At 38.1% G+C, this 27687-nt stretch overlaps 2 protein-coding genes and 1 pseudogene across 2 annotated transcripts; all 3 read left to right on the top strand.

The window, feature by feature from the left end:
• Window positions 17050–17616, top strand: LOC109233790 (transcription initiation factor TFIID subunit 8-like). Its single transcript, XM_019399653.1, has one exon. The coding sequence runs from the start codon at window positions 17050–17052 to the stop codon at window positions 17614–17616; it is 567 nt and encodes a 188-aa protein (XP_019255198.1).
• Window positions 17581–19527, top strand: LOC109233492 (annotated as a pseudogene).
• LOC109233789 (auxin-responsive protein SAUR32-like) lies at window positions 27102–27479 on the top strand. The gene has a single exon (XM_019399652.1). The coding sequence runs from the start codon at window positions 27102–27104 to the stop codon at window positions 27477–27479; it is 378 nt and encodes a 125-aa protein (XP_019255197.1).

The following is a 27687-nucleotide window of genomic DNA, read 5'->3' as shown; positions in this document are numbered from 1 at the left end:
AAGATTTTCTTTGTCATTATCTATTTTGTTGCAGTCAGGAGCCCACCTGGAGAACAAGGGAATGCTTTTCAAGTTCAGCAATCGGGAGCCCACCTGGAGAACAAGGGAATACTTTTCAGCTTCAGCAGTCAGGAGCCCGCCTGGAGAACAGAGGCAAACATTTCAAGTTTCAGCAGTCAGGAACCCGCATGGAGAATAGAGGTATTACAATTCAAGTTTTAGTTTTCAAATCCTTATTAATATCCGGTAATGTGATGCCCAGCCACCAAACTGAGGCAGAAAAGTTTCTTTGTTTTGTCCATTTTGTCGAAGTCAGGAGCCCGCCTGGAGAACAGAGGCATACATTTCAAGTTTCAGCAGTTAGGAGCCCGCCTGAAGAACAGAGGAATACATTCAAGTTCAGCAGTCAAGCATCACTCGGAGAAAGGGCATCAGATCACAATTCAAGTCAGCAACAAAGGAGGCTTGCGGAAAGAATGCGAGTCAACAGTCTGAGACGACCAGCGAAAGTTGGTTACAATCCAAAATAATAAAAGAAGAGGAGAAATAAAAAGAAGGCAAAAGTGAATCCAAATGCAAAAGTAGAGAAAGATGTGAATTGCTTAAGACGTGATTGGAGTCACAAGCATGGTGTGGTGTCCGAGTTTGGTTCGAAAAGCTGAGGAAGAATGAATTAGCACCTGCAACTAGCTAGCGTCAAGGTTCAGATCCAAAGTCTGCATGAAGAACCATTCAAGACTCAAGATCAAGCTTCAGAAGACTTATAGATAGGAATCTTGTAACTCGTAGTTGACAGGCTTAGCTAGTCTTTTTCATGTTTTGATTTTTGAGGTAATAACAGGACCGCGGACCGGAACCTCGGCAGAACGGCACCTCGACTGGCTCTTCACCTCGGCATACTCCATCATCTTACTCAGCTCTGAACTACACGTGACCTGATTCCTTTATACCCAAGGATATGTAGGCAGCTCAGATACCAGGGCTCGGTCACATTCCCATTCTCTCTTAGTTTTAGTCTCTCCGAATAAGGGTCGGGTCAAAAAACCTGTCTAGTCGTTTTTTGTCTGAAAACTCTTCGTGTTTCCAGTCAAAGAGGGGCAGCTGTAGACATATGATTTTTGACCCTCCCCAAGATTTTTTATATTTTAGCACGTAAATATTCAATGTAGGCCTAATATAGCTATTCCAACTCATTTTGACTTTTTACTTTATTGTATTACAAGAAAAATGAAAATTATAAAAAATTATTTTAGTTTATGCATTTTTCATAAATTAAAAAAAACACAAAAATAGTACCTTATTTTTATATAATTTCGAAAATAAAAAAATATATATATAGTTTCATGTCTAGTTCAATTAATTAGGACTAGCTTTGGCATTGTGTAGTATTTCTATCTTATTTTTAAAAAATACAAAAAAAAAAGAGTCATTGTGTAGTCTAGGGACCCTTCTAGACTCTTCTTTGGGATAAAAAATAAATAAAAAGGACCCTAAGGACTTAACACAAAAAATCTAGGGACTAATGGGTAAAATACACAAAAATACACCTAGACCTAGACTCTACCTATAAATAATACTTAAAAAACCTACAAGGAAGAGGCTGAAATACAGAGATATTGTAGCGCAGCTTTTCACAAAAATAGGACCCCCCCCCCTCCCATCGTTCTTTCGCTGGTACAGAGCATCAGCCATGGCTTCATCTTCAATGGCAAACAAAGACGCTGAAGGAGCCTAGACTATCGACGACCACCCTTCTGCTCACCTCTAAACGACCATACACACATATACAACAACGGAAAATAGAGGCAAGGAACGGACAGACACGAGAATGGATCCTGACTTTTCATTTTTCTGATTTTTAATCGAGTCTAGCTTCGTTTTTGCTTTCAAACGCAAAATACATGATGAAATTTGGGCTGTTCTTTTAGTTTTGTTTTTCGAAACGGAGTGGAGTTGAAATGGGTGTTCGATCGTAGAAGTTGTCGTCCGAGAGGTGAGGCAGTCCTGTGAGGGATTCGATGAGGTTCCGTCGAGGTTCGATTTAAGATCGTAGCTCTTTGTTTCCGGTTTGAGATCCGTCCGGCATCTGTTGGTACAAGCTTCAGTTGTTTCGAATTTGGGTTTGTAGCATTTGCTTGATTTCTATCCGTGTAATACTGGGAATTTCATCTAATGAAAGTTCAATTCTGTTTTGCTTCTTTCACATTTCAAAAAGTCATGTTCCAGTTTTGAATTAGCTAAGATTTGTGTTCAACGCCACCACCATTCAAGCGCAATCGAAGCTCAGTTGTTGATTCGAATTTCATTCTTGAATTCGCTTGTAGCCGCACCATTTAACAGAATCCATTACAAAAAAGGCATCATCTCAGGTTCATCCCTTTCCTCTTTTACTACCTCATGTTATTGTTGAGTTGAATATGATAAGGGTCGTGGTTAATCTGCTGGGTCTTTAATGTTTTGATAAACAATTGCTTCTAGGATCTGTTTGGATTTAAGTTAAATGATTAGAGTTTGGTTGATTTCACGCTTGATAATTAAGTTCAAGCGATTGATTCTTTGCTTGCATTTCCAAGAGTCTGGTTTGTTTTCTTGAAGTTGAGCATCTACTCATTTACTGTCAATTAAGTTTAATGGATTAGGTGATCATATGAAAATTGGAATATTGATATGTTAGAATGCTTTAAAATTCATCAAGTTGAAGCATGGGTGTAGTTTCCTTTAAAAATTCTTAGTTCTGTTGTTTAGTTGTTTCTTCCTAAGCATCATGTTCGGAAGCGTTTCTTCATGGAAAGTCTTCTGAATATATCTTTGATAATGGATACATGATTAAATCTGACCAACTTCCTTGATTCGATTTACTGTTAAAGAGATAGCACATTAATATTTGGGGAATTCGTTTGTGTTTGATTGTTATAGTTGAATGCGAATCTCTGTTTTACGGAAATTGAGGCGCGCCATTAGCACAATTGAATCAAATAGCTATGGCCCTCACAATTAAGTCTAGAAGTTAGAATAAATCGAGGTGTGCCATTAGCTGAATTTTCCATGGCCCTCGCAAACCTTGTTATTAAGTCAAAAACGCGTAGTTGCTTTAGGCGCGTTATGTTAATAATTTACCTTCCTAAATCCCAACGAAGTTGAAACATGTCAAAAATCACGGGTGCATTTATGTGACGTGGTTCGAGACGTATTTTAACGACGTTGTAATTCTCTTTAAAAATAATAATAAAAGCGGTTAAAAGTTAAAATTCGCACATAGGTTCATAATTGTTTTAAAATCAGATAATTAAGCCAAATATAATAGTTGAGCGACCGTGCTAGAACCACGGAACCTGGGAATGCCTAACACCTTCTCCCGGGTTAACAGAATTCCTTACTCAGATTTCTGGTTCGCGGACTGTTAAACAGAGTCATTCTTTTCCTCGATTCGGGATTTTTGAACCGGTGACTTGGGACACCATAAATCTCCCAAGTGGCGACTCTGAATCTATTAATATAAATGAATCCCGTTTCGATTGTCACTTCAAGTTGGAAATAACTCCCTTTATTATACCCTCTCTCGGGGGTGTAGTAAGAAAAAAGGAGGTGTGACACCTGTCTAAACGTATGTATCGAACTAGTCCGCTCGCTGCTTAATTTTTAATTCTTAAAGACTAAACTAGTATGTGTAAAGGCATGCTAAACTATATGTTATCTGATTTACGGGGTTTATGTGAGCCTTACCTGTTTGTCTGTTCATTCCCCCTACTTGTTACTTGTTTTTGAATGTCGATTAGAATTTTTGTCCTTTAAACTCCATAAAGGCCCCTATCCCTTTCTTCCCCTTTTAGGATTAGAAGTCCTAATGCCCCGGGACTGATAGCTTGGGACGGGTAATAGCATGCGATAGGCAAACGATACCATTCCGCGCTCCAATACCTTAACGGGGTGGGAAAGGGTAGACATGGAGATGATGATTACACGATAACACTATGCGTACAATTGAGTACCAGTGTTGTGCGAATGATCCATGTAATATATAGACCTAGGACCCCCCTCCCTCTTTATTAGTTTAACAATTTTCTGAATCTTAAAAAGCTGTTGCACTTTCGACTTCTGTTTTTCACATAATTTTCAGATTGTTCGCACTAAGTACTTGACTTCTTCCTACTTGCACTTTTAACTAAACTGCTCCTTCCCTAAAATTCAGCACTTTTTTTAACCTTTTGTGCTCCTTATTTGTAATAGTTTTCTCGTATTTGCAATCCTTGCTTGTTTACTTGTTTGTTTGCATTCAAAGTCACAATTGTAGCATGACCGGGAACCACACTATTGGATCTTGAGGGGTGCCTAACACCTTCCCCTCGAGATAATTTCTAGCCCTTACACAAACTCTGGTTCTTCATCTCAAATTCTTCCTTAAAGTGTCCTAATGCACTATAATCATTAGGTGGCGACTCTTCAAACTAAAAAAACCCAATTCTCGCAAGAGAATAGAGTTGTCCTCCCGAATGTCGTATACCCGATTCCGAACTCCGTTTTGAAAAAGGGGGCGTCGACAGCAGCATCTTGGCCAAACACACTCACAAAATAACTGTCCGACATATTTATAAAGTATATTAGTTAAAATACGGATAGATCATCCAAGTAGTTCAATAATATAATTTCAGACCTACTTGTAAAATTGTTGAACTTCGGGGCAATTGAGCAATACATCTGTTGTAGCCGACTTTTTCTCCATCCCAGTCCAATTTCTTTTTTGATACTTTTTAGAACTTCTAACGGGTTGATTGAATATGGATATCGGCGGTGCCAAAGGATCATTATCACCTTTGTCATGCCGACTTGGCCTATTTCTCAAACATGGCACATGATGCTCAAAATAATATGAACAGAAATGAGAAGTTTCTTTCACCAGATATGCTTCACATATTTATCCCTCAATCTTGGATTTTTGTTTCACTATCCGTTTACATTTGCCAGTAGTCCTACATAGCATAATTTTAGATGGGAAGAAGTATAATCAAAATACATAAAGAAAAAATAATTAATGATTATTACCTCTCAAATGGATACATCCATCTACATTGAACAGGCCCACGAAGTCGTGCCTCTCTTACAAGATGAACTAGGAGATGTTCCATTACATTAAAAAAACCATATGGAAATTTTTTTGCCAGTTTGTTTATGATTAAATGGATGTGACAATCATGGCTTTTCATATACATCAACTTTCCTTCTTTCATGTCAACACAATTAGATAAGTTTGAAGCATACCCACCGGGCATTCTCAAATTTCGAATCCAATCACAAATCTTTCGTTTGTCATCCATTTTGAATGAATAACTGGCCTTAGGCTTCACCATCCTGTTATTTTCTTATCGTAGTTCTAATTCTCTTCGCCTACAGTATACCTGTAAGTCCATCCTGGCCTTCAAATTATCTTTTGTCATGTTCTTGTCATCCATTAAAGTATGAAACAGGTTATCAAAAAAGTTCTTTTCAATATGCATGACATCCAAGTTATGTCGAAGAAGATTATGCTTCCAATAAGGTAACTCCCAAAATATGCTCTGTTTAGTCCAATTATGCTCAACACCATAACCAGGTAATTTAAGCAATGGAGACTCTGTTACCTTAGAAAAATTCTTAACCCTCTCCAAAATTTCCTCCCCCGACAAGGTTGCTGGTGGCTCATTATAATCAGTTCGATTCTTCATAAATGCACTAGTATTTCTCCTGAACTCATGATCCATTGGCAAAAATCGACGGTGACAGTCAAATTATGTGGTCTTACCTCCATGTTTCAAAGTGAATGCTTTTGTGTCTTCCATACAGCAAGGACAAGCTAACTTTCCGGCAGTTGACCATCCAGATAACATTCCATAAGCAGGAAAGTCATTAATAGTCCACATCAAAGCAGCACGCAATTTAAAATTTTGTTCAGTTGATATGTCGTATGTTTCAACACCTTCCTGCCACAATAACTTTAGCTCATCAATCAAAGGCTGCAAATATACATCAATCAAACTTTTTGGATTACTTGGACCCGGAACAATACTAGTTAGGAACAAATATGAACTTGTCATACACATCTTTGGCGGAAGATTATACGGTGTAATAAAAATAGGCCAACAAGAATATGGTACAGCATAGACAGAAAAAGGAGTGAATCCATCTGCACACAAACTCAACCTAACATTTCTTGGTTCATTAGCAAGGTTAGGATACATCCTATCAAAATGCTTCCACACTTCTCTATCTGAAGGATGACACAAAATACTAGGTACCCATCTATTTTCGTGGTGCCATCTCATATGAGGAGCGGAACTCATTGATGCATACAATCTCTTTAACCTAGGTATAATAGGTAAATAATGCATCCTCTAATTGGAACTTTCTTTGCTTTGGCATTTGTGACTTCCTTAAAACGAGACAATCCACAAAATTTGCACGCTTCTAGAGCTGCATCATCTTTATAATATAACATACAAACTTTTTCACAACAATCATTTTTTGTTGAGGAAAGTCCTAACTTGAAAACTAACTTCTTAGCCTTATAGTAATCATCAGGTAAGTTAATTTTCGGACTAACTTCACCCATAAGCCCAATTATAGCATTCATGGCCGCTTGAGAAAGAAGGGGATGTAGTATTTTTTCTGTCTAACTTTTTTAAGTTCTAGTTTTTCTATGTACTTGTTTCTTACTTGGAAGATATATTTGCACACTCCAGAGCCAATAGAATGGTTGTGACTTGTGGTATAATGTTCTTACAAATTGATTCCTACTCCATTACAAAGTATTATGAAATATGCTTGTTTTAAGGCATCAATCTATTGGTACATCGCTGCCTATATAGCAATATGTGAAAGACCCAATTAATTTATCATGTTGCTTTTGGTAGGCCATTGAAAAATATCTTTCAATGTTTCAATTATATGTACATATGGTATCTTGTCTGTCCATATGTTATATTGTTTAGTTCTTATTTCCTTGTCATTAAATTTCTCACGTGATTCTGTTTGCTAGCCTTATAATTTAGGATAAGGGAACCAAAACAATAATATTTATCCTTCTTCGGGAGATGTCGTAAGTTCTTTTTATTCCTTTTCGAGTTATGCTTCATTTATTTAGTGTAATTTTCATGCTTCTAAAAGTATTTATTTTACAACTGTACTACTTTTTTGCTAGCTGATCCTATATTACATTTGCTAAAAATTAGGTTTTTATTGGAGTGAAGAGTGCAGAACAACATAAACTCGCGCACGCAAGGTAAGCAACTGATATACATATTGTTGTGAATTTAGTAGTGAAACTGGTACTTCCTTTTATAAATGATTTCTCCATCGTTTTTATAGTTTTTTCATAGTGTGAAACTTATGGATGTCAGATGGAAATACTTTATCTGTCTTGGCTTGGTTTGGCAGCTTCATATCCATTTTGAAACTGAACAAATTGGGTGAGTTTTTCTCCAATTAATGTATCTACATAGCTCAGAGTGAATTCTTTTGATTTTATAATAGGAAAAAATAAAAAAATATGCCAATTTTTTCCTCTACGTATTGTTCTGCTTCCATATCTAAGATTTATATAAACGAGAACTCCAACATTTCTTAATTTCTTGTAGAATTTGAATTGACTGGATGAAATATGGTTTCTCTCTACGTTTAGGAATAAATTATTTTCTTTCAGTTGTGTTATAAACGAGTGATAAAGAAATATATGTTATAGTATGTTAGAGCTGTAGGTTTGAGCATGATATATGTCATAATTTATCTCTGTTTCTGTCCAGGTTTCTAGAGGTATACTCTTCAAAACCACAAGGACAAGACAAAATTGCATATGATATATATATGCCAACTTTACACATGAGGACGTTCTTTTGAGGTAATTAAGCATAATTATATCTTCCATGCCATTTGATTGGAGCAGAAGATATAACCATACACCAAACTTTGAAACATGCACCACTCGAATACATATAACCACAACATTGAAAGCACAGCGCATTCAGAAATCAAAACAAGACATAAACTGTAACCAGCTAGAAATTTTGAAGCAGTAGATAGGAAGAATAATGGACCTGTCTATTGATAAATTTGAGCTAAACTACAGCCAACTTGGAGATGAATAAACTCTTAACCGAAAAAATTTACGGAAGACCTCGGCAACTCAGCTTTGGAGCTAGCAGCAAATGAAACAAACTTCAAAATCAAATATGTATATATATATATATATATATATATATATATATATATATATATATATATATATATATATATAAACCATCATAGTCTCTGTTATTTTACCGTATTGTTTCCGGGTTTACACCTAATTGTCACGATCCAAACCCCGATTCGATCGTGATGGCGCCTCGCGTGAAGACAAGGCCAGCCAACTAACCCTTTTCGCCTTTTCAGAATAGTTAAATATTAATAAACAGCTTAAGTATGAACAGATAACCACAAACTAAGCAAAATATTTTATAAAGTGCGGAATACAGCCCAAACACAGCCCGATACCGGGGTGTCACAAGTCACGAGCATCTATTAGAGTATAAATACAACTACAAGATCTGAAACATACAAAACAGCACTGATGAACGAAAAGGGAGAAAAGCGGTGCTGGGAACGCTGGCAGTCACCTTGCTAAACTCCAATAACTCTGCCTCCGATCAGCCAAAACCCACTACCGGGTGTATAAATACCTGCATCTGCACACAAGGTGCAGGGAATAAAGTGAGTACTCCAACTCAGTGGGTAATAAAGGTAAATAACAACTGAGCAGTAAGAAATTACGTAAAGCAAATCAACATGCTGTATAGAAGCAGTGTAAAACCTTTTGAGAAAAAGCAACGAAGATGTGAAATCTTTAGAAACATCTTAGCTCAGTTTAAACCTCTTTTGAAAACGACTTTTATAACAGTTACGCAAATGAATGCAAAACAGTTAGTGCCGATAAACACAAAAAATCCGCCGCTCGGGCACTAATACCACAGTATAACAGGTAAAATGACAAGTAAATATGAAAGATGAACACATAAAGGTTCGCCCCTCGAGAAATATCTCAAAACAGTACCAGCCCCTCGGTCTCACTCTCAGAACAATATCAGCCCCTCGGGCTCACTCTCAGAACAATATCAGCCCTCGGGCTCACTCTCAGATCACAATTGGTACCCGCGCTGACTGGGGGTGTGCAGACTCCGGAGGGGCCCCTTACGGCCCAAGCGCAATATCAAGCCATCTTGTGGCATCAACTCTCGGCCTCACATCACTCAAGCCACCTCGTGACGTATAAATGTATCTCAGGCCCTCGGCCTCATATCACTCAGTGTATCCTCACATCTGGCCCTCGGCCGCACTCAGTCAGAAATCATCACAAGCCCCTCGGGCATTAGTAAAACAGTAGTTCTCAGCCCGAAACATCATTTAGAAATATCATTTTAAGTCTCAAAACTGAGTAAAAGTGGCTGAGTTGTAAAACAGTGAAAAACAGCATGACTGAGTTCAAGTAATAAGTCAAAACAGTGAGGAAACAGTGATAAAAATCCCTGAAGGGTTCAAATAGTTGGCACGAAGCCCAAATATGGCAATCAGCCCAAATCATGATGATAACAAATAAGTTTCAGTCAAATACGCGGTAAAATCATCAATCGGGTCGGACCAAGTCACAATCCCCAATAGTAAACGACTCCACGCTCATCATCAAGCGCGTGTTTCACCTCAATATAGCACTACGATGTGTAATCCGGGGTTTCAAACCCTAAGAACATCATTTACAATCATTACTCACCTCGAACCGGCTAAATCTCTAGCTCGAAACGCCTTTGCCCCTCAAATTGACCTCCACGTGCGTCGAATCTATCCAAAATCAGAACGAATACATCACACTATGCTAAGGGAACAAAGCCCAAGCGAAAACAATCAATATCGGGCACAAATCCCGAAATTACCAAAACCTGAGCCCCGGGCCCACTTCTCGAAACTCAGAAATTTTTACATTATTAGATTCCTTATCTCCCCACGAGTTCATACATATCAAAAGTTCTCAAATCCGACACCAAATGGTCCTTCAAATCCCAAATCAAAAGTCCAATTTCTCAAGCCCTAGCTCTCCAATTTTAGGCTTAGTTTTCATGATTTTCTATGTGGAAATTCACATAATAATCGAGTTTTTAGTCCAGAATTCTTACCTTCAAACGTTTCCCCTTGAAACCCTCTTCAATCTCCTTCAAAAAGCTCCAAAAATGATCAACTATGGAGGAAATAAGCCTCAAAATCGCGGACAAGACGAGCTTTAAAACATTCTGCCCAGGCATATTTTCTTCTATGCGATCGGGGGAAAACCTTCGCGATCGCGAAGCACAAAAACTCAGCCCTCTTAACCCTATGCGAACGCAACAGAATCCATGCGAACGCAATACACTACCGTATTACTCTATGCAATCGCGGACAACCCTCCGCGTTCGCGATGAACAAATTCCAACCAAGACCTCAGGTCCACTTTACTCTATGCGAACGCGACCTTCCCCACGCGTTCGCGATCAACAATTTTACCCAGCTATGCTATCGCATCTCTACTTATGCGAATGCGAAGAACAATTGAACTGCTCCCTCCAAAGCTTCTATGCGATCGCAATAGCACCTCTGCGATCGCAGTGAACAACATACCTGCAACTGAAGACTGCAAATTCTGCAACTCCAAAAACATGAAATTGATCCGTTTAACCTCCTGAAACTCACCCGAGGCCCCCGGACCTCAACCAAAGGCTCAAACACATCCTAAAACGTTATTCAAGCTTATTCCAATCATCAAAACACCTCAAACAACATCAAATTACCCAAAACTCATCGAATTCAAGCCTAAGTTTCCAAAAACTTCCAAAATACGCTTTCGATCAAAAACCCGACCAAACCACATCCGAATGACCTGAAATTTCGCACACACATCCCAAATGACATTACAAAGCTACCGCAACTCTCAAAATTCCATTCCGACCTCTATATCAAAATCTCACCTATCCACCGAAAAACGCCGAAATCTCACTCTCGCCAATTCAAGCCTAAACCTTCCACGGACTTTCAAAATGCATTCCGATCACGCTCCTAAGTCCCAAATCACCCAACGGAGCTAACCAAATCATAAAAATATACATATAAGTCAAATCTTGGTCAAACCTTTTAAATTTCAAGCTACAACTGAGAATTGTTCTTTCAAATTCATTCCGATTTCCGTGAAAACCAAAACCAACGATTTACATCAGTCACAATACATCACACGAGGCAAGTCATACCCGAGAACTCGCGATCAAAGTGCAAAAGCTCAAAACGACCGGTCGGGTCGTTACATCCTCCCCCACTTAAACATACGTTCGTCTTCGAACGTGCTCAGAGTTGTCCTAAAAGCCAACCAATCGCTAAATAACCTTATCATGCATATACCCGGGGGTGATCCCACGTTACCCCATCTTATATAGGTCCGATAACACATTGCAACTGAAATTGGACAATCCAATCTGGCCCATAAGCCATAGAACCACATTTTCACTTCTAAAACCATCAATACGATCAAAGCCTCACACCTATACTCTGAATAGACCCGAACCAGCTGTAATAACACATACCTGCAACCTCGGGATCAATCCCATGATATACCACATAACTCAAACACTCGAAGCGATTACTTCTATCCACAGCGGCTGCCCACAACAACCGAATACTTGTAGAAAACCTATTATCAACTAAAGTCTCATTCCAACACTTTCATATACAGCCAACGATAAATGAAATACTCAATAACCACGACCATTTCTCAGGTCAACCATTCATGAAGCTACCTCTCCTTTGGCAAATTCCATAGCAATTTTTTTTCCCGAGCCGAACCTTGATTTTACCCGTCCAACACACTGAGATTAAATCTGTTTGTATTCATTAATGATCCAAACGATCTCCTCTACTCCAACACACCACTCTGGCGACATGACACATCAATACAGGCTTAAGCCATAACTTGTACAATACACGCACCAATAGGCAACAGTCCGGACATACTCAATTCACGAAAATAACCCAAATGAAAGAGCTGTCCCTCAAGCTCACCAGTACCATCACAACACAAGGCTGAGAACCCGTCTCACATCATAGAAATAGAACACACGAATCTAAACTGAAGGATCATACCTCCACATAATCTTCGTTGCAATGCACGACTCTATCCAAACACCGCTCCACATGAAACACCTCAAGCCACTATGCTCGAAATCGACAATCACGCACGATTTGATGTCCAGAACCAAAGCAAATCATTACACCTATGGTGAAACAAGTAACATATGCCACGCAAACCCGATAGGACATAACCGATACGCCATTCACCAAGCAACACCCAGTTACTCTTCCCGCTCGACTTCCACTATGAACCCCAATAGAACCGCACCAATATGTGCCCAAAACTAACAAATCATCACATCCCTCAACAATGCAATTCGGAGCCAACCAAGTCGACTCAAGATAGAACACGCATCCACATCGGCTTACCAACGAACTCTTTATCATGGAAATCCTGAAGTTGTTCCCTCAACTCCTTAACTCTGCCGATGCCATACGATACGGTGCTCGGCACCAAATCAATACCGAAATCAACAACCTTGCCCGGCGACATGCCCGACCACGAGAAACACATCCGAAAAGTCCCTCACCACCGGAACTGAATCAATATGAGGAACCTCAGCATTGACACTCATCACAAGATCCTAAATAAGAAAGACAAATCCTTCCCAGCCGTCCGCTGGGTCTTCGAAATGTGAAATCTCTCCAATAGGACATAATCCGTCGAACATCGCCACTCAACCCGTGGCATTTTCCGGCATAGCCAACAGCGCCGCCTTAGCGCAATAGTCTAGAACAACACAACACGGAGACAACCAGTCTGAACCCAATATCACATCCAAGATCTAATATACCAAGCAACAGAAGATTCGCTCGGGTCTCCAAACCCCGATAGCCACTAAACAGTGCCGATACACACAATCTACAACCACAACATAGCCTGAATATAGGAACTTCCGCCTCTAAATCCACACGGCACCTGGATCACCATATCCGATCCCAATGTTGCCATCCGAATACATGTCACACCTCTAATACCTAATCATTTCACGAGAGATACTAAAAAATTCTTCTGTGCCACCAAGCAAACTCGAATATCAGCAGTCGATCTAGCCAGTAAGTGCCGCAATACTATCGAAGTGCCATCAACTTAATCACATTGGCCTTTTTCTGAAACATATACTCCCGTCAAATCACTTCCAATTAGCAATACCATTTCCTTAATTATCTGAGGCTACCCGCTGCCTAGCTAAGAGTTTTTATGAACTTCCTTTCAGAACTGAACTATAAACTTACACACGCAAGTCTCGATCCTCCACAACATACCGCATATACCATACCATCTTAGGATAACATGAGAACTTCATCTCCTTTTCGAGCCACAGACATCTACGTACTCAACTAGTCAAGAACTTTCTATTGGTCCCATCTAGAAGGAAAAAAAATCACTATACATCCCATGCTCCGCATGCCCATAAAAAATATATATCTCCAAACCGCGGTAAAACCATCAAGAACTCTCCGAGTTCCCTTTGCGCAAATCAGACCTGCCAGGACTGAATCCTTCTAACTCGACCAAGCCAAGCAGCCATCAAAACCTAAGAGCATCGCTGCAAAATACCTGCAGGAACTCATTACCTCGAACAGACACAAGGAATTAATCATATCCTTACCATACCGATCCGGTCTACTATCAAGCCACTCCATCTATCTAAATTTCCTTCTGATTCATCTTCAACTTGATATTCCCTCTCGTTGTAGCACCACAATTCCTCAACCCCGGCTTACCACACGAGACCCAAGCATAAAAACACACTGTCTAAGACCCATAAGCCGTTGAATACTCTCTCAAATATTCCCAGAAACACCACATCCCAGAATACTTTACTCTGAAGAACTTCCTGCGAATCTAAATCCGTTACCTTTACTCTCCTGATACTGATACATAGAATCCCATAATTAACATAGAAATACCACAAGTCTTGACCTCTTCCGATGAGAACTTAGTTTCTAACCGCATATACAACTTTAAAATACCCGATTGTTCCCTGTAGATTCTTGAACACATTAGAACTATTCTTGAGAGTCATTCACTCTTATTCAAATTGCAATTTACCTGACCCAATGAACAAAACCACCCGTGCCTCATTGGCACTCCGACACCGCATAATGTGATCCTCATCCCAATACAACCAAGCAACTTCCTGCTCCATGCACCAAACATTCTTTACCAACAACAACTTAAGACATCCTGTGATTCTCTTACCCTATGAAGCATAATATAACCTTTGTCAAAACTTTTCCCTTACTCGAGCCATCCTCGGTCTCAATTTTTGCAAGCTATAGCTGATTCACCCGCACACCTCAAACTGGAACCAACATAGCACCTAACCGTGCAATCAACTACTCACAACAGACTCCCCCACTTGGCTCGAAGCCATGGATGAAAATACACTAAATAACTCATAACACTTATACTCTATTGATGCCACAATACCATAGTGAGATTAAACTCAAATCCTTTGTAAGCTTGTGAAAACACAGATCATCTAGTACTTTAAATCTTCGGCAAATCTCGCACTCATTCTCGCAACAGTTAAGACCACTCTCTTAAGCAACCCAAATTTAAATTCCAACACATATACTTCATTTGCAATGAGATCTTCTAATAGACAACATAAGGATCACACAACCTCAGAACACTCCGCAGGAGATAACCCACCTGCTTTGCCTCCAACTAACATTCCTGTATACCTTCCACCGTCATAAACTGTACGCAGGCACTTAGTCTTCCTGAGTTTGAACTCATACCGCAACATGAAATTTACTTCACTCTCAACTGGGAAACATGAAAAGATTCTTCACACGCCTGCAACTCGGGGCTATACCTCGAATCAAGATGGAATTCAAACACCTAATAGTTCTTCTATCCTCTAGCAGCCCCCTTCTCGTCGCCTCCAAATCATATGGATACCTCTCGCAGTACTAACACACTCATCACATAGTTATCCAACCGTCACTCCCACTAATAGGGACACTACCGAACATATAAGTTCAAAAACACTTGCTCACACAATCAACACCTCGGTGCTCAAGCTATAGGCAAGGATCCGACCTCAAGTCCTCCAGACTGGCCCAACATCAAACTCACAGAGATCACATCTCGCCCCTCGATCAAGGAATCACAAGCCATCAAGGCATATCTGATACTAAGCGCTCATGCACGCTTGCGAACGCGTTGAAGGAATTTCAAGAGTTACTTTTCAAACTGAATCAAGGACGCACGATAAGAATTCAAGAATGTGAAGTTTTCCTAAAGGTTTTGCAGCCTCTCGAGGATAAATATAGACGTTTCTATACCGATCCGCGAGACTCTACTAAACCTGTTCATGACTCGTGAGACCTATGTAACCTAGGCTCTGATACCAACTTGTCACGACCCAAACTCCGATCCGGTCGTGATGGCGCCTCTCGTGAAGACAAGGCCAGCCAACTAACCCTTTTCGCCTTTTCAAAATAGTTAAATGGAATAAATTATATATGTGCTCTTTTGCAATTGTGGTATTCATAACTTTTAGAGTTCTACACTTTCCCCCCTTGAACTTCTCATACTTTTTTTTAAGCAACTTCTCAGACTTTTCTGAAACATCATGGGGGGGGGGGGGGGAATATTTACAAAAATAAATCATTTACATAAGGTAATCACGAGTAAAATATTTGTCTCAGTGTGACCTATAGATCACGAGCTCGACTCGTAAAATCAGCCACTGATATTTGTATCAAGGTAGATTGCCTACATCATACTCCCTTAGAATGCGACCCTTCTCGAACCCTGCGTAAATACGAAATACTTTGTGCACCTAGCTGTCCCTTTAATTATAAGTAAAATATTTATAATAGTATTAATTAATAATCAGTTAAAAAAAATATAAATGATTTATTGTTATATATTTAATTTATAGATAGTGATTACAACGTAAATCCTTCAACAATATTTTTAAGAAAAAATATAAGAGATATGAATTGTAAAATCACTATAGTTTAACTTATGTAATAAAGATCTTAGTACTTGATTCTGATAGACGCTCAATTTTTTTAAAAAATACTTATATTAATAGGTTAATCAGTAGCATAATATCTCTTTTCCATTTTCCTCCCCCCCTCCCCCCATGTAAAAAAAAAAATCATATTTTAAGCCTTAGTTGCGGGCTTTGACTTTTTGAGGACTTCTTGTCACAATCGTATAGGGCTCAATTGTGATTTTCCTAAACTAGATGGACTCATACGCTATTATTAAAATGTAATTTCTTCTATAAAAGAGGTCCCGCTCCTCGACTCGACCCTCCACTTTCTCGATCCAAAACTTCATTCTGTGTACCGTTAGGGTTTATCAGATTTCTCCATTAAACCCTTCTCAAGTTCAATTACTCTCTGAATCAGCTGTAAGTATTCACTTTCATACATTACCTGTACATGTCTACTTGTACATTGGGCATTTGGGCTTGTACTTTTACTCGTTTAATGCTGCCTAATACCTAGGGTTTTATTAATTACCAAGTGGGGTACATGAATCGTTGAGCTCTATATTCCTTTTAGAAGAGTTCACTGATTCTTTGTTCTGGAGTTCTCATTAACATCACAAATTTGTGATTTTATTTTTTTGGGAAAAGCCAGTAGTTTAATAATTCATGTGTACTTGTACTTTGGGCAATTGGGGTTGTTTTTTTACTCCTTATGCAGCCTAATACCTAGGTTTTATGTTGCAACGTAGGGTTTAGAGATCTTGAACTGCATATTGAGTTTCTTGAGAATTCAGATTCTTTGGTTCAGCGTGCACTTTTGAGTTGTCGGATTGTTTATAACATCACCAAGTTGTGAACCTTTTCTGTTGAATACACGAGTTTTAGCTGATTGGTGAGTTTTTAGAGTAAAAGAAACCCTAAATGATTCAAGAATTTGAATATGACCGATGGAGGTAATGTGGAGAGTAAAAGGGAGAAAGAGAGTAATGTGGATAATACCGGGGAAGAAAGAGCTGGTTTCGACGATTTTGGGCGAGCAATATCGAGGATTGCTGTGGCTCAAATATGTGAAAGCATTGGATTTGAGAGCTTCAATGAATCTGCCCTCGAATCGCTTGCAGACGTTGCAATTAAGTATATAATTGACCTAGGCAAGACTGCTAGTAGTGGTGCTAATTTAGCTGGAGAACACAATGCAACGTGTTATGATGTAATTCAAGGATTAGAGGATATGTGTGCCTCCACTGGTTTTCTGCGCGCATCAGAGGTGAACCATTGTGGGTTAAATTCTGGTATTGTTAGGGAGATGGTTGAGTATGTGGAATCTGCCGAAGAGGTTCCCTTTTCTCAACCTCTTCCACATTTTCCGGTGGTAAAGAATCAGAGGATGATACCCAGTTTTTCACAAATTGGTGAAACACCAGCATTTAAGCACGTACCGCCGTGGTTGCCTGCATATCAAAATTACCCATGTTGTGCAGCACCAAATGACGTTATTAGTTCTTAGTTCTCACAGTTGAAACCAAATTACAGGCAACGGCTTATTTCCGTTCAGAATGGCAAAGATGAGGAAGGATTGGAACTTTCTTGGCATGGAGATGAATGAAAAGGTTGTCTTTTGCAGAAAGTATATTCTGCTGCTTTCTGTCTAAGCTTAATAATTTGACTTTGCCCTGTTTCCAGTTGGTGAGCCATTGTATTGATCATGTTTCTCAATCTGGCATGACTAATGGGTATGTATTTTCCTCCCTATGTAATTGCTTTATAAGAAATGCACACGAATAAAGTGTTGTGTTTAAAATCGGAGTTAGCAACCAATATACCTTATTTCTTTTAAATCCTAATTGCTGTTGAAGAATGTCAAAGTATCTGCCTCAAAAGCACGTGCACTAACCATTGCACTTGTATTTTAGCAGCAGATAGTCTTCTATTTTATGTGTTCTGATTTTTTTGTTTTCTTCTTTCATCTTTTGTTTTTAGATACTTCATAGCAACAAATGCCACATCGACATTCCGGTCCATTGTTTCCAGTTACCCTGGTGATCTGGTTCTTGTGTCAATACAGGTAGGTGGCATTTTGTTGTTTCTTTTGAATAGAATCTAAGATACATATCAACATGCCATGGTCAAGGCTGGCCATGTAATCGCTTGTATGTTAATAACAAGGAACAACAAATTTATCAATGAGCGTAGAACAATTCTCCAAGGTTGTCCTATTTATAGATCATGAGTGATGCTTTTTCTTAAAGCCAAAACCCACTCAAAATAGGAATAAATACCGAATCCAATTTCGAATAGGAATGAAAACCAAAAGAGAATAGGATTAGGCCATTGGGCCTTTGGCAGACAACATGGGCATGTGCCCAACACAACATTCACACTCCTATATAACATTGTTGGTCTTATAATTGTTCTATCGACCTTTCATTTTATTTTAGTAGGCATCCTTCTATCGCATAACACTCCTATAGCACTCCATTTTAACCATCCGATTTTAATTCTATGTGTAACATCTTCATGTATCATTCCATTCTCCTGGAACGAGCCTAAACATTTGAATTATAGCGATTTCACCCGAATTCCGCTCTTCTATGTTGACTAAATTTGTAGTGCATATATTCAGTCTTACATTTACTGCCCTTACTCTCTAGAGTCTCCTTTGTTCAAGATTTTGGTTTATACCCTCGCTGTATTTGTTAATTTGCACAATATCCTTAGCAAATAGTATACACCAAGGGATTTTCAACTGACAATCTGAAAAAAAGATGAAACTTTTAGTTATTTTTTGTTTATGGCTGTTTGGTTATTTGGTTTTGGGTATTCGTGTGCTGTGGCTGCAGGGTAGCTGCTATTTTCATTTAAAAAAGATGGTACTTTAAAAAAATGGTAATTTTAAGCCTTTTTTTCAGTAATGGGTGTATGATATTTTCTGTACATTGGTTATTTATGTGTTTGTTGCTACAGGTTAGAGCTGTGATTAAGGGGAGAGTGCAAGGGGTGTTTTACAGGGACTGGACTGTGGAGAATGCTAAGGAGTTGGATTGAAGGGTTGGGTTCGAAATCGGAGAGATGGATCTGTGGAGGCTTTGTTTTCTGGAAGCCCGGAAAAGGTTCAGGAAATGGAGCAAAGGTGCCGGAGAGGTCCACCAGCTGCTATTGTCACTGGACTGGATGTCTTCCCGTGTGATGATGACCCTGGGAAAGGGTTCGAACGCAGACAAACTGGTTGATCGTATTGTCTAGGCTAGCCTGTTGGTAAAGCCAAAACTGAATAATATTCTTGCTTTTTCTAACTTGCTTGCTACATGTTGAAATAAGTGGTAATAAGCATACCATTTTTGTACATACAGGAAATGTATAAGATTTTATAGTTAAATGTTCTTATTGATGTTATGCTTTCATGCATTCATTCCCTACAGTACTTGTGCTTATGCTAATTGCTTTTAAATATTAGAATATCTTACTGTCTCCAATAACTAGAGTTACTGATGGAGTGAGGTTTGTGGCTTTGGCTTGTGCTCAAGCCTCTTACTTAAGGCCATTTCACGCGGCGAAGACTGTTTATACATCTTTTCACGATCAGTTGGATAGAGTGATCTAGCCACTATTCTGTAGCATCTTTAGCCCATAGGTCTCGAGTTCGAGCAGTGGAATCAACCATTAATTCTTGCATTAGGGTAGGTTGTCTATATCACACCTCTTTGGAATGTGGCCCTTCCCGGGACCTGCATGAACGCGGGATGCTTTGTGCATCGGACTACCTTTTCTTGTTGTAACAGCTTTAGCTTAATGAATCACGTACCTAAGAAAATTATAATTTAAACTATAAACTCAAATTACAGTTCCTTCTGCGATTATTTGGATTTGCTTGTAATGACACTTGAAACATGTCATTTAGAATCTTAAAAATTTGGATCCATATATTTTGCTATCACCTATTAAATCCCAATATCTTCATCCAAATGAAATATTTAAACTAATTGCAGCCAGAGTTGCAACAACTAGAGGGTGAGATCCGATCATCCTATTGCTTTGCTCCAAATATGGTAAGTTGGGAACTGATTTTGCCTTCTGAGTTAAAGCCAAATGCACTCACTATTTAACTTTCTTTGGGATCTCTTCAGCTATATGTTTATATGAGTCACATTTTTTCTCAAATTGATCAGAATCAAATTCAAGGATTTGTTGCTTCTGATGTTTTTGGGGTAAACATATCCTTGCTCTGGCACATTGGCTCTCGAATTATAGAACTTGTGACAAAAGAGCCTAATCTCTATTGTAGCTTGGCAGATTGAGCTTGAAAGTTATAGACTACATGATTTCTTTGCTACTAGTACTTTTTTATCTATATATAAAGTTCTATGCTGCTATCATAAGTAACTCGGGAAAAAAATCATTCTTCTTATTATAATTTGTTTGGTTACCTCCAAAGCAATTGATGCTTTGGTTAAGATTTTCTTTTCAAAGTTTGTAAAAATAATTGGGCTCTTATTAGGATCTGCCTGGGATCTGAAGTACATCAATCTGAGACCATTCTGGACGTAGTTTTGGAATTTCACGCTTTTCAAAACCTCAAATGCGTAGTCCAGTTAGCGGTGGATCTGCATTTCACGGTGCTAAGCTTCGCCTTTGGATTAAGCAGCAGGGCTCCAAAAACTCTTAGGAAATAGTTATTTTTTTTTTGATGGGTAAATTGTTATTTGCTTACTTAGGTTTTCAATACATTACATTATTTCTATCCTATATAGTAGCATGAGGAGTAAAAGGCTTCTATCCTAGACAAGTTTCTTATTATCTCTGGCCAAATTATATTTTAGGTAAAATATCTTTTGTGAAACAAGTGAAGAGAACTAGCTAGATGTTTTAGTCAATGCTTATTAAAGTTTTCAGCTTCATGACTATGTCGTCTGTTAGAAACTGTTGGACTAATATGTGGCATGTTTGAGCAAATCAATTGAACACTTACCAGGTTCAACATGGTTAGACATGTGAGAAGTTTGTTCTTCCTATGTGCATGTGGAAGTGTCATAGATTATACCATCGAGTAGGAAAGAACGCTCTTGCCTCCTGTTGTCGTCATTGTTGTTGGATGTATATCTTATAACTTTCAGATTTCTGTCAAATAGCCTCAATCTGATTGAATCACTTAGGTTCTTTATCTAGTGCTCTCAAAGGTGACAGTTGACCGGTTGCTTCACTCCATCACGGTTAAAATACCTATGCTGCAAAAATCAAGAAAGTTGTTAGGGATTTTTGCCACTTCTGAGGAGGCATTGACTAATGCAAATGCTTCAGATGGGTGCTAACATCCATGATTGTTGTTGCTACATGTCTTGTGTACGAAGGTGTCGCAGTACTGATGATTAATTGTTTAGGTAACCTAGTATTTGATTTTTGACTGCTTTTGTAGCATGACATTTTGTTGCAGTAGTTGGCAGAATGAGATATATCCATGCCTTTACCTTTTCAATAGAACTGGACTTGCTGAAAACTTTGTAAAATTTCCTGTTTTTGGAGTTTCAAAAGAAGTCACTGATCAGACAGATTGAATTTTGGATGTCAGAGTGGTTATTATCCCAAAATATCAGGTACTCCCTCCGTCCCAACTTTTATTATCCCAACATATCAGGTACTCCCTCCGTCCCAACTTTAATTTTAAAGATAAATTATTTCTGAATAAGAAAATGTGACATTGTTTTTTGGGACGGACTAAAAAAGAAAGAGTGACGCATAAATTGGGACGGAGGGTGTATTTGTTAACAAATTTTATGCAGACTGCTGAAGATGGAAAATATCCTTGATATAAGAGTGTTAAAAGTACACCAGTAACCTTTTTAGATGCGAGTTTGTTCATGCTTGCTGTTGTTAATTGCGTTTCACCACCAAAACCAGTGTTCTTCACTCAACTTTTGTATAAATGTGCTTTCTACATTTCCTATCTACTCCGCAGAGTGGTACTAGCTCTTCTGAGTTAATTTGAAGAGTGGTACTAGATGGTAGGAGATTCAATGACTCTAAAGCATATGATGAAGATACGATTTTTGTCACTATCAAAATGAAAGGTTGTTCTCTGGGCCTATCTATTGCTCCTAGAGATGCTAGTTTGAGTCCAGCTTGTGAAAGAGTTTGCGAGTATACCTCGGGATGACATTTTATCCATTACTCATTCTCGAAATCTAGTCTAGTTCAACCCACTTGAAAGAGGAAATGGGAGCCTCGTTTATAGGCATTTCTGTCCGTCTGCGTTCGGTTTGCCATTTTAGATTCAACTCCTCGCTTTATGTTAGCGGACTTACTGGTCGGGCTTAGCACAAACCACCTTGCAACGCTACATCCTCATGCGTGACCAATAGCGACGTAGTACCGTGAGGAATAGGTGAAAGGAACCCGCATAATGGTGATGATCATGAGAACTTGGAACCCGCATAATGGTGATGATCATGAGAACTTGGTGACCAATAGGGAACTTGGTTTCCAAACAAGGAATTCTTTGTGTACCATACTGGCACAGTGACTTATAGCCTGTTTGGTCAAACTTTTCCAAGCCAAAGCTTTTTCTTTTCCAAAAAAGTGCTTTTTTTTCAAAGTTGAAGTGTTTGGCCAAGCTTTTAGAGGGAAAAAAAATACTTGCGAGTAGAGCGGAAGCAGTTTTGGAGAAATAGCTTCTCTCCAAAAGCACTTTTTTTAAAAATATTTTTGAGAAAAATACACTTAGAAGCAGTTTTTAAAAGCTTGGCCAAATACTAATTGTTGCTCAGAAGTGCTTTTCAAATAAATTAGTCAAACACAAACCGCTTCTCACCAAAAGTACTTTTGAAAAAAACACTTTTGATAAAAAAAACACTTCTCAAAATAAGCTGATTTTTGCAGTTCGGCCAAACAGGCTATTAGTGGGAGTTTGGACATAAGAATTGTAAAATTTCGAAAAAAGTTAATCTTTTTTCAAGTGAAAATGGTATTTGAAAATAAGAGTTGTTCTTGGACATGAAAACAATTTTGGGTTGTTTTTGAATTTTTGTGAGTGATCTGGAGTGAATTTTGAAAAACAACTTTTTGGAATTTTTTAAATTTTCGAAAAATTCTGAAATTCATCTTCAAATGAAAATTGAAAATTTTATATCCAAACACTTATTTTGAAAAAAAAGTAAAAATTCTTCGAAAAAAGTGAATTTTTTTATTGCCAAACAGGCCCTAAGAGAAATACTTGAAAACGGGAAGGAATATTAGGAATGGTCATCTCTTTTGTTATTCTACAACTTTTAGCTGATCCGTGAAACTTATGTATGTGAGAGTTTGTGCAAGTCGTGCTAAATGTTAAATAAATAGCTACAAGTCTTCTTCCCCCCAAACATGTAGTTTGTTCACACAATTTAACGTGGTCGCAGACAAAAGCGTTAAAAGTCTAATCATCGTTAAAAGTCTAATCATCGTTTTTGTGCACTAAGCTCCCGCTATGTGCGAGGTCCGGAGAAGAGCAAGACCGCAAGGGTCTATTGTATACAGCCTTACCCGTGACCTCCTGGTCACATGACAACAATTTTACCAGTTACGTCAAGGCTTCCTTTTCCTCTATTTATGATAATAGGTGGAAATTTTAATGTGTAAAAAATATAGGGGAAAAAATTCGACTGTACATAATTTGATCTAAAAACAGTAAGTGCACCAGACAACATAGCAATTAGCATCCGCTACTGTTTGAACTTTTTCATTCAATACCAAAAGGGATATCGAACAAATTATTGTCTAATGATAGGACAATCCAAACGTTAAAGAAAAAGGCAAACAATGACTTGACATTTTGCACGTTCTTGCAAAGTATGATATGCTGGGATTTGAATATGGATTTGTACCAAATGTTTAGTAGTTTGGGCTGATCCTTAAGTTTGCCACCAATAGCTATCGGTAAACACGGCTAACACACACATTCATTGGTCCTTAATGGAGTTGATTAATGGTTGTGTCAGAGCCAACATATCAATGTTCACATCTCACTTATGTAGCAAAAAGTGTAGAAGTTTCCTCGGGCCGGATGGAGATTAACCCTCGAGTCTAAAGGCGGAAGAGAGCTTGACTGCAAGACCTAACCAAATGGACAATTAGACATCTAACCTATAATCACAACTTCTCAATTGCAAGAGCGAAACTCTACCAACTGAGATTCAAAATATTAAATTATGGAGTTTTTACTGTCTATTACCGTAGATGGATCTTTCACATGCTAGACTACTATATTAGTAACAAGCAAACCTTGTATGTGTATCTCCAAATATTTAAGAGTTAAATACCAGTTAGATTTTGATGAGATTGATATTCCAATCTTTCTTCTTAGAACATATCGCATTAGGTATCCGAAAAATATATTAACAACAACAAGCAAAAGGAAGAAAATAAAGAGATGAGAATTCTTGACTTGGGTTTACAATACGAGTCTTGAGCCAAGAAGAGCTCATGAAATTCAAACGTCAACTTTAAGCATTGACTAGAAACTAAAAATATGATAGGAAAAGCGCCCCCNNNCCCCAGACCCCCAGTTCGTGTTATATTCAGGAAGGGGAGACTTAGAGCAACAACAACAATAACAACAACAACAACCTAGTATAATCCCACTTAGTGGGGTCTGGGGAGGGTAGTGTGTACGCAGACCTTACCCCTACCCTGGGGAAGAGAGGCTGTCTCCAAATAGACCCTCGGCATCCTTCCCTCCAAGAACTTTCCACCTTGCTCTTGGGGAGACTCGAACTCACAACCTCTTGGTTGGACGTGGAGGTTGCTTACCATCAGAGCAACCTCTCTTGTCTAAGGGGAGACTTAGAGCAACGGTAAAATAGTCTTCGTGTAACCTATAAGTTACGTGTTCGAGACGTGGAAGCAACCACTAATGCTTGTGTTAGGGTAAGCTATCTTCATTACATCCCTTGAGCGATGGCCTTTCCCTGAACCCTGCGTAAATGCGGGATTCTTCGTACATCGAACTGCTTTTTTGTCCAGTCATATTCGGGTTGAGACAAGCTTATCATCAACTTGCGATAGGGTACATCATTCACAGGATTGGTCGTGTAAAGAAAGGGAAACATCAAGTAAGTAGCATCAGTATCAGAATAGCACAAGAGAAGGAAAAAGTAATTGCAATATATAGGAGGCCCCTTTACTTATATATCTTTGTCTTCTCCATCTACTCGTTCCCTCCTCCCATGAACACTCTCATGTGAACCACCAAATATTGATCTTTCTAGAATTAATTGATGATTAGTTCATCAGTTGTTCCTTTTTCTCTTTTCTTTTTTGACGGGTGTGTTAGAGGCAGATTAAAGATTTAAATTCTACGGGTTCAACATTTAAATTTCATAATATTGAACCCATTAATTATATTTTTAAAGTTATGTGTTCATATCTACTATTTGTTATTTTTAATAGAACTTTATATATAAATTTATGCTCTACGTCAAAAGTTATGCATCAAATGAACATGTTATTCTACATTCGCCCCTGGTGTTAGTTGTCTTAATTTGTTGTGTTTGTTTTTTTCTATTCCTTTGTGGAGGGCTTGATAAGAGATAGGAGTATTGTTTGAATCTGCCGACTCCCTTTCCAGAAATTTTTTATTTTTTCTTAAGAGAATATTTTGGGGATTATTCATTATTTAATGTAAATACGCTTAAGCTAACACATACGCTGTTTATATTTGTGTAATGACTAGTGGCAAAGCAAGAAATTTATACAAGGAGCTAGGTTTGAAAAAGATTAAAATGTCACATAAGGAATATGAACATGTGACCTAAGGCAATTTATTATAATTCTATCTTATGTCAAGGGAATTCAACACATGTATTTTTTTTTTAAAAGAATTTTTCTAATCTTTTTTGCATATTATAATTTTTCAACAAAAAGGATTCAGTTAAACCCTGGTCCTTTTACTTAGTTTCCTGCGCAGTGCTACGTCAAAACGACACTAGTTGTTAGAGTTCAAAATTGGAGAATGCACAACACGCAAGAATTTGGAATTAAATTCAAGGCCATGATTCTTAAAAAGACATTCAGTTATTTGTGTAGCATGGGTTTACCTCTGATCCAACAGAGATGCACCATTCTTAGAAGTAACATAAAAGAAACTGACTTTCAATAAAGGTATAGGGTGTGACCTAGTGGTTAATGAAGCGGGTTAAGAATCATGAGGTCTCGGGTTCAAATCTCAGTGAAGGAAAAATACTAGGCGATTTCGTCTGTTTATTTTTAGTTGTCCACTTTGGACTTTTCACATCTTTTAAAAAACAATAAATAAAGTGTATAATTTACCATGATACTCATATTAATTGATGTATAGTCTTAATGGATTTGGAAAATGATTTTGAATGAATAATTAATGCTAAGGACAAAACAGAAAAAATAAATTATTTTTCTAATAATAAGTAAAAATAAAAATTTATTTTTAGAATATAACTAAAAGCGAACTGAAGGAGTATATACTTTTGCTATTCCAAAGTGAGAAATCTTTGATATTCATCCGTTATTGTACGGAATAAGGTGCACTAATAATTTTAAGAAAATAATAAGAAAAAGATTTTTTTTTTTTTTTTTTTTTTTTGAAAAAAGACAGAAAAAGATACATCGTATGTTGCAATTAATTAACAAAAAGTTGCATTCACATGCAAATGGACCCAATATTCACCATCTTAGAAATTTCATCTAAGTATCTAACCTCCATTTTCCTTCACCATATGCTATAAAATCCTCTTCTCAAACTCTATAGCAAAACCAAATCGAAATCCTATAGACTCAATACAACAAGTGTTACCATTGCCAAAAACATTTCCTACTTCAACAATTAAGCTCAAAATATAGTGAAATCCAAGGGTGAAGCTACACTCCGGTAAGGGTGTTCACTTGATCGATCACTCTTTTCCGAAAAATTACACTGCATATATAGGTAAAATAATAGGTTTTAGAGATATATGTCATTTAATGAAATTCCTGACTTCGTCACTGATAAAGTCTATGTCAGGAGAAGAAAGAACCGAACGGCGCAGTGTGATCCTCAAGCGTTTCATTGAAAAGCTCAAGACTCAATATCTTCAACTGATCATTCCCAATTCTAAAAGACCAAATGCTATTACAAATGCAGTGGTGCCAAATGATGTTAAAGAAGGACAGTTTGTTGTTTGTTCAGTAAATAATAAAGAGGAACCACAAAGGTTTGTAGTAGAGTTGCATTGGGTTACAAATCCATCATTCTTGAAATTACTAAAACAAGCTGAAGATGAATATGGATTTATACAAAAGGGTGTTATTGAAGTTCCTTGTCTTGCTGAGGAATTAAAGAAAGTTCTTCAGTTCAATACTGGAAAAAGAAGTGCCACTGATTTTGCAGTTTAATTATAAGGCTACATACAATAAACCCTTGTTGTTCGACCTTTCCCTGAACCCTACGCATAACAGGAGCTAGTTCGAGTCCCGGCGAAGCCACTTATTTATTTTTGTAACTGGTAAAGTTGTTGTCATGTGACCAGGAGATCACGGATTTGAGCCGTGGAAACAGCCTCTTGCAGAAATGCAGGGCAAGACTGCGTACAATAGACCCTTG

Source organism: Nicotiana attenuata, chromosome 10, assembly GCF_001879085.1.
Source record: "Nicotiana attenuata strain UT chromosome 10, NIATTr2, whole genome shotgun sequence".
NCBI lineage: Eukaryota > Viridiplantae > Streptophyta > Magnoliopsida > Solanales > Solanaceae > Nicotiana > Nicotiana attenuata.
Note: the sequence above shows the minus strand (reverse complement) of the source record. Positions and strands in the feature narration are given on the sequence as shown.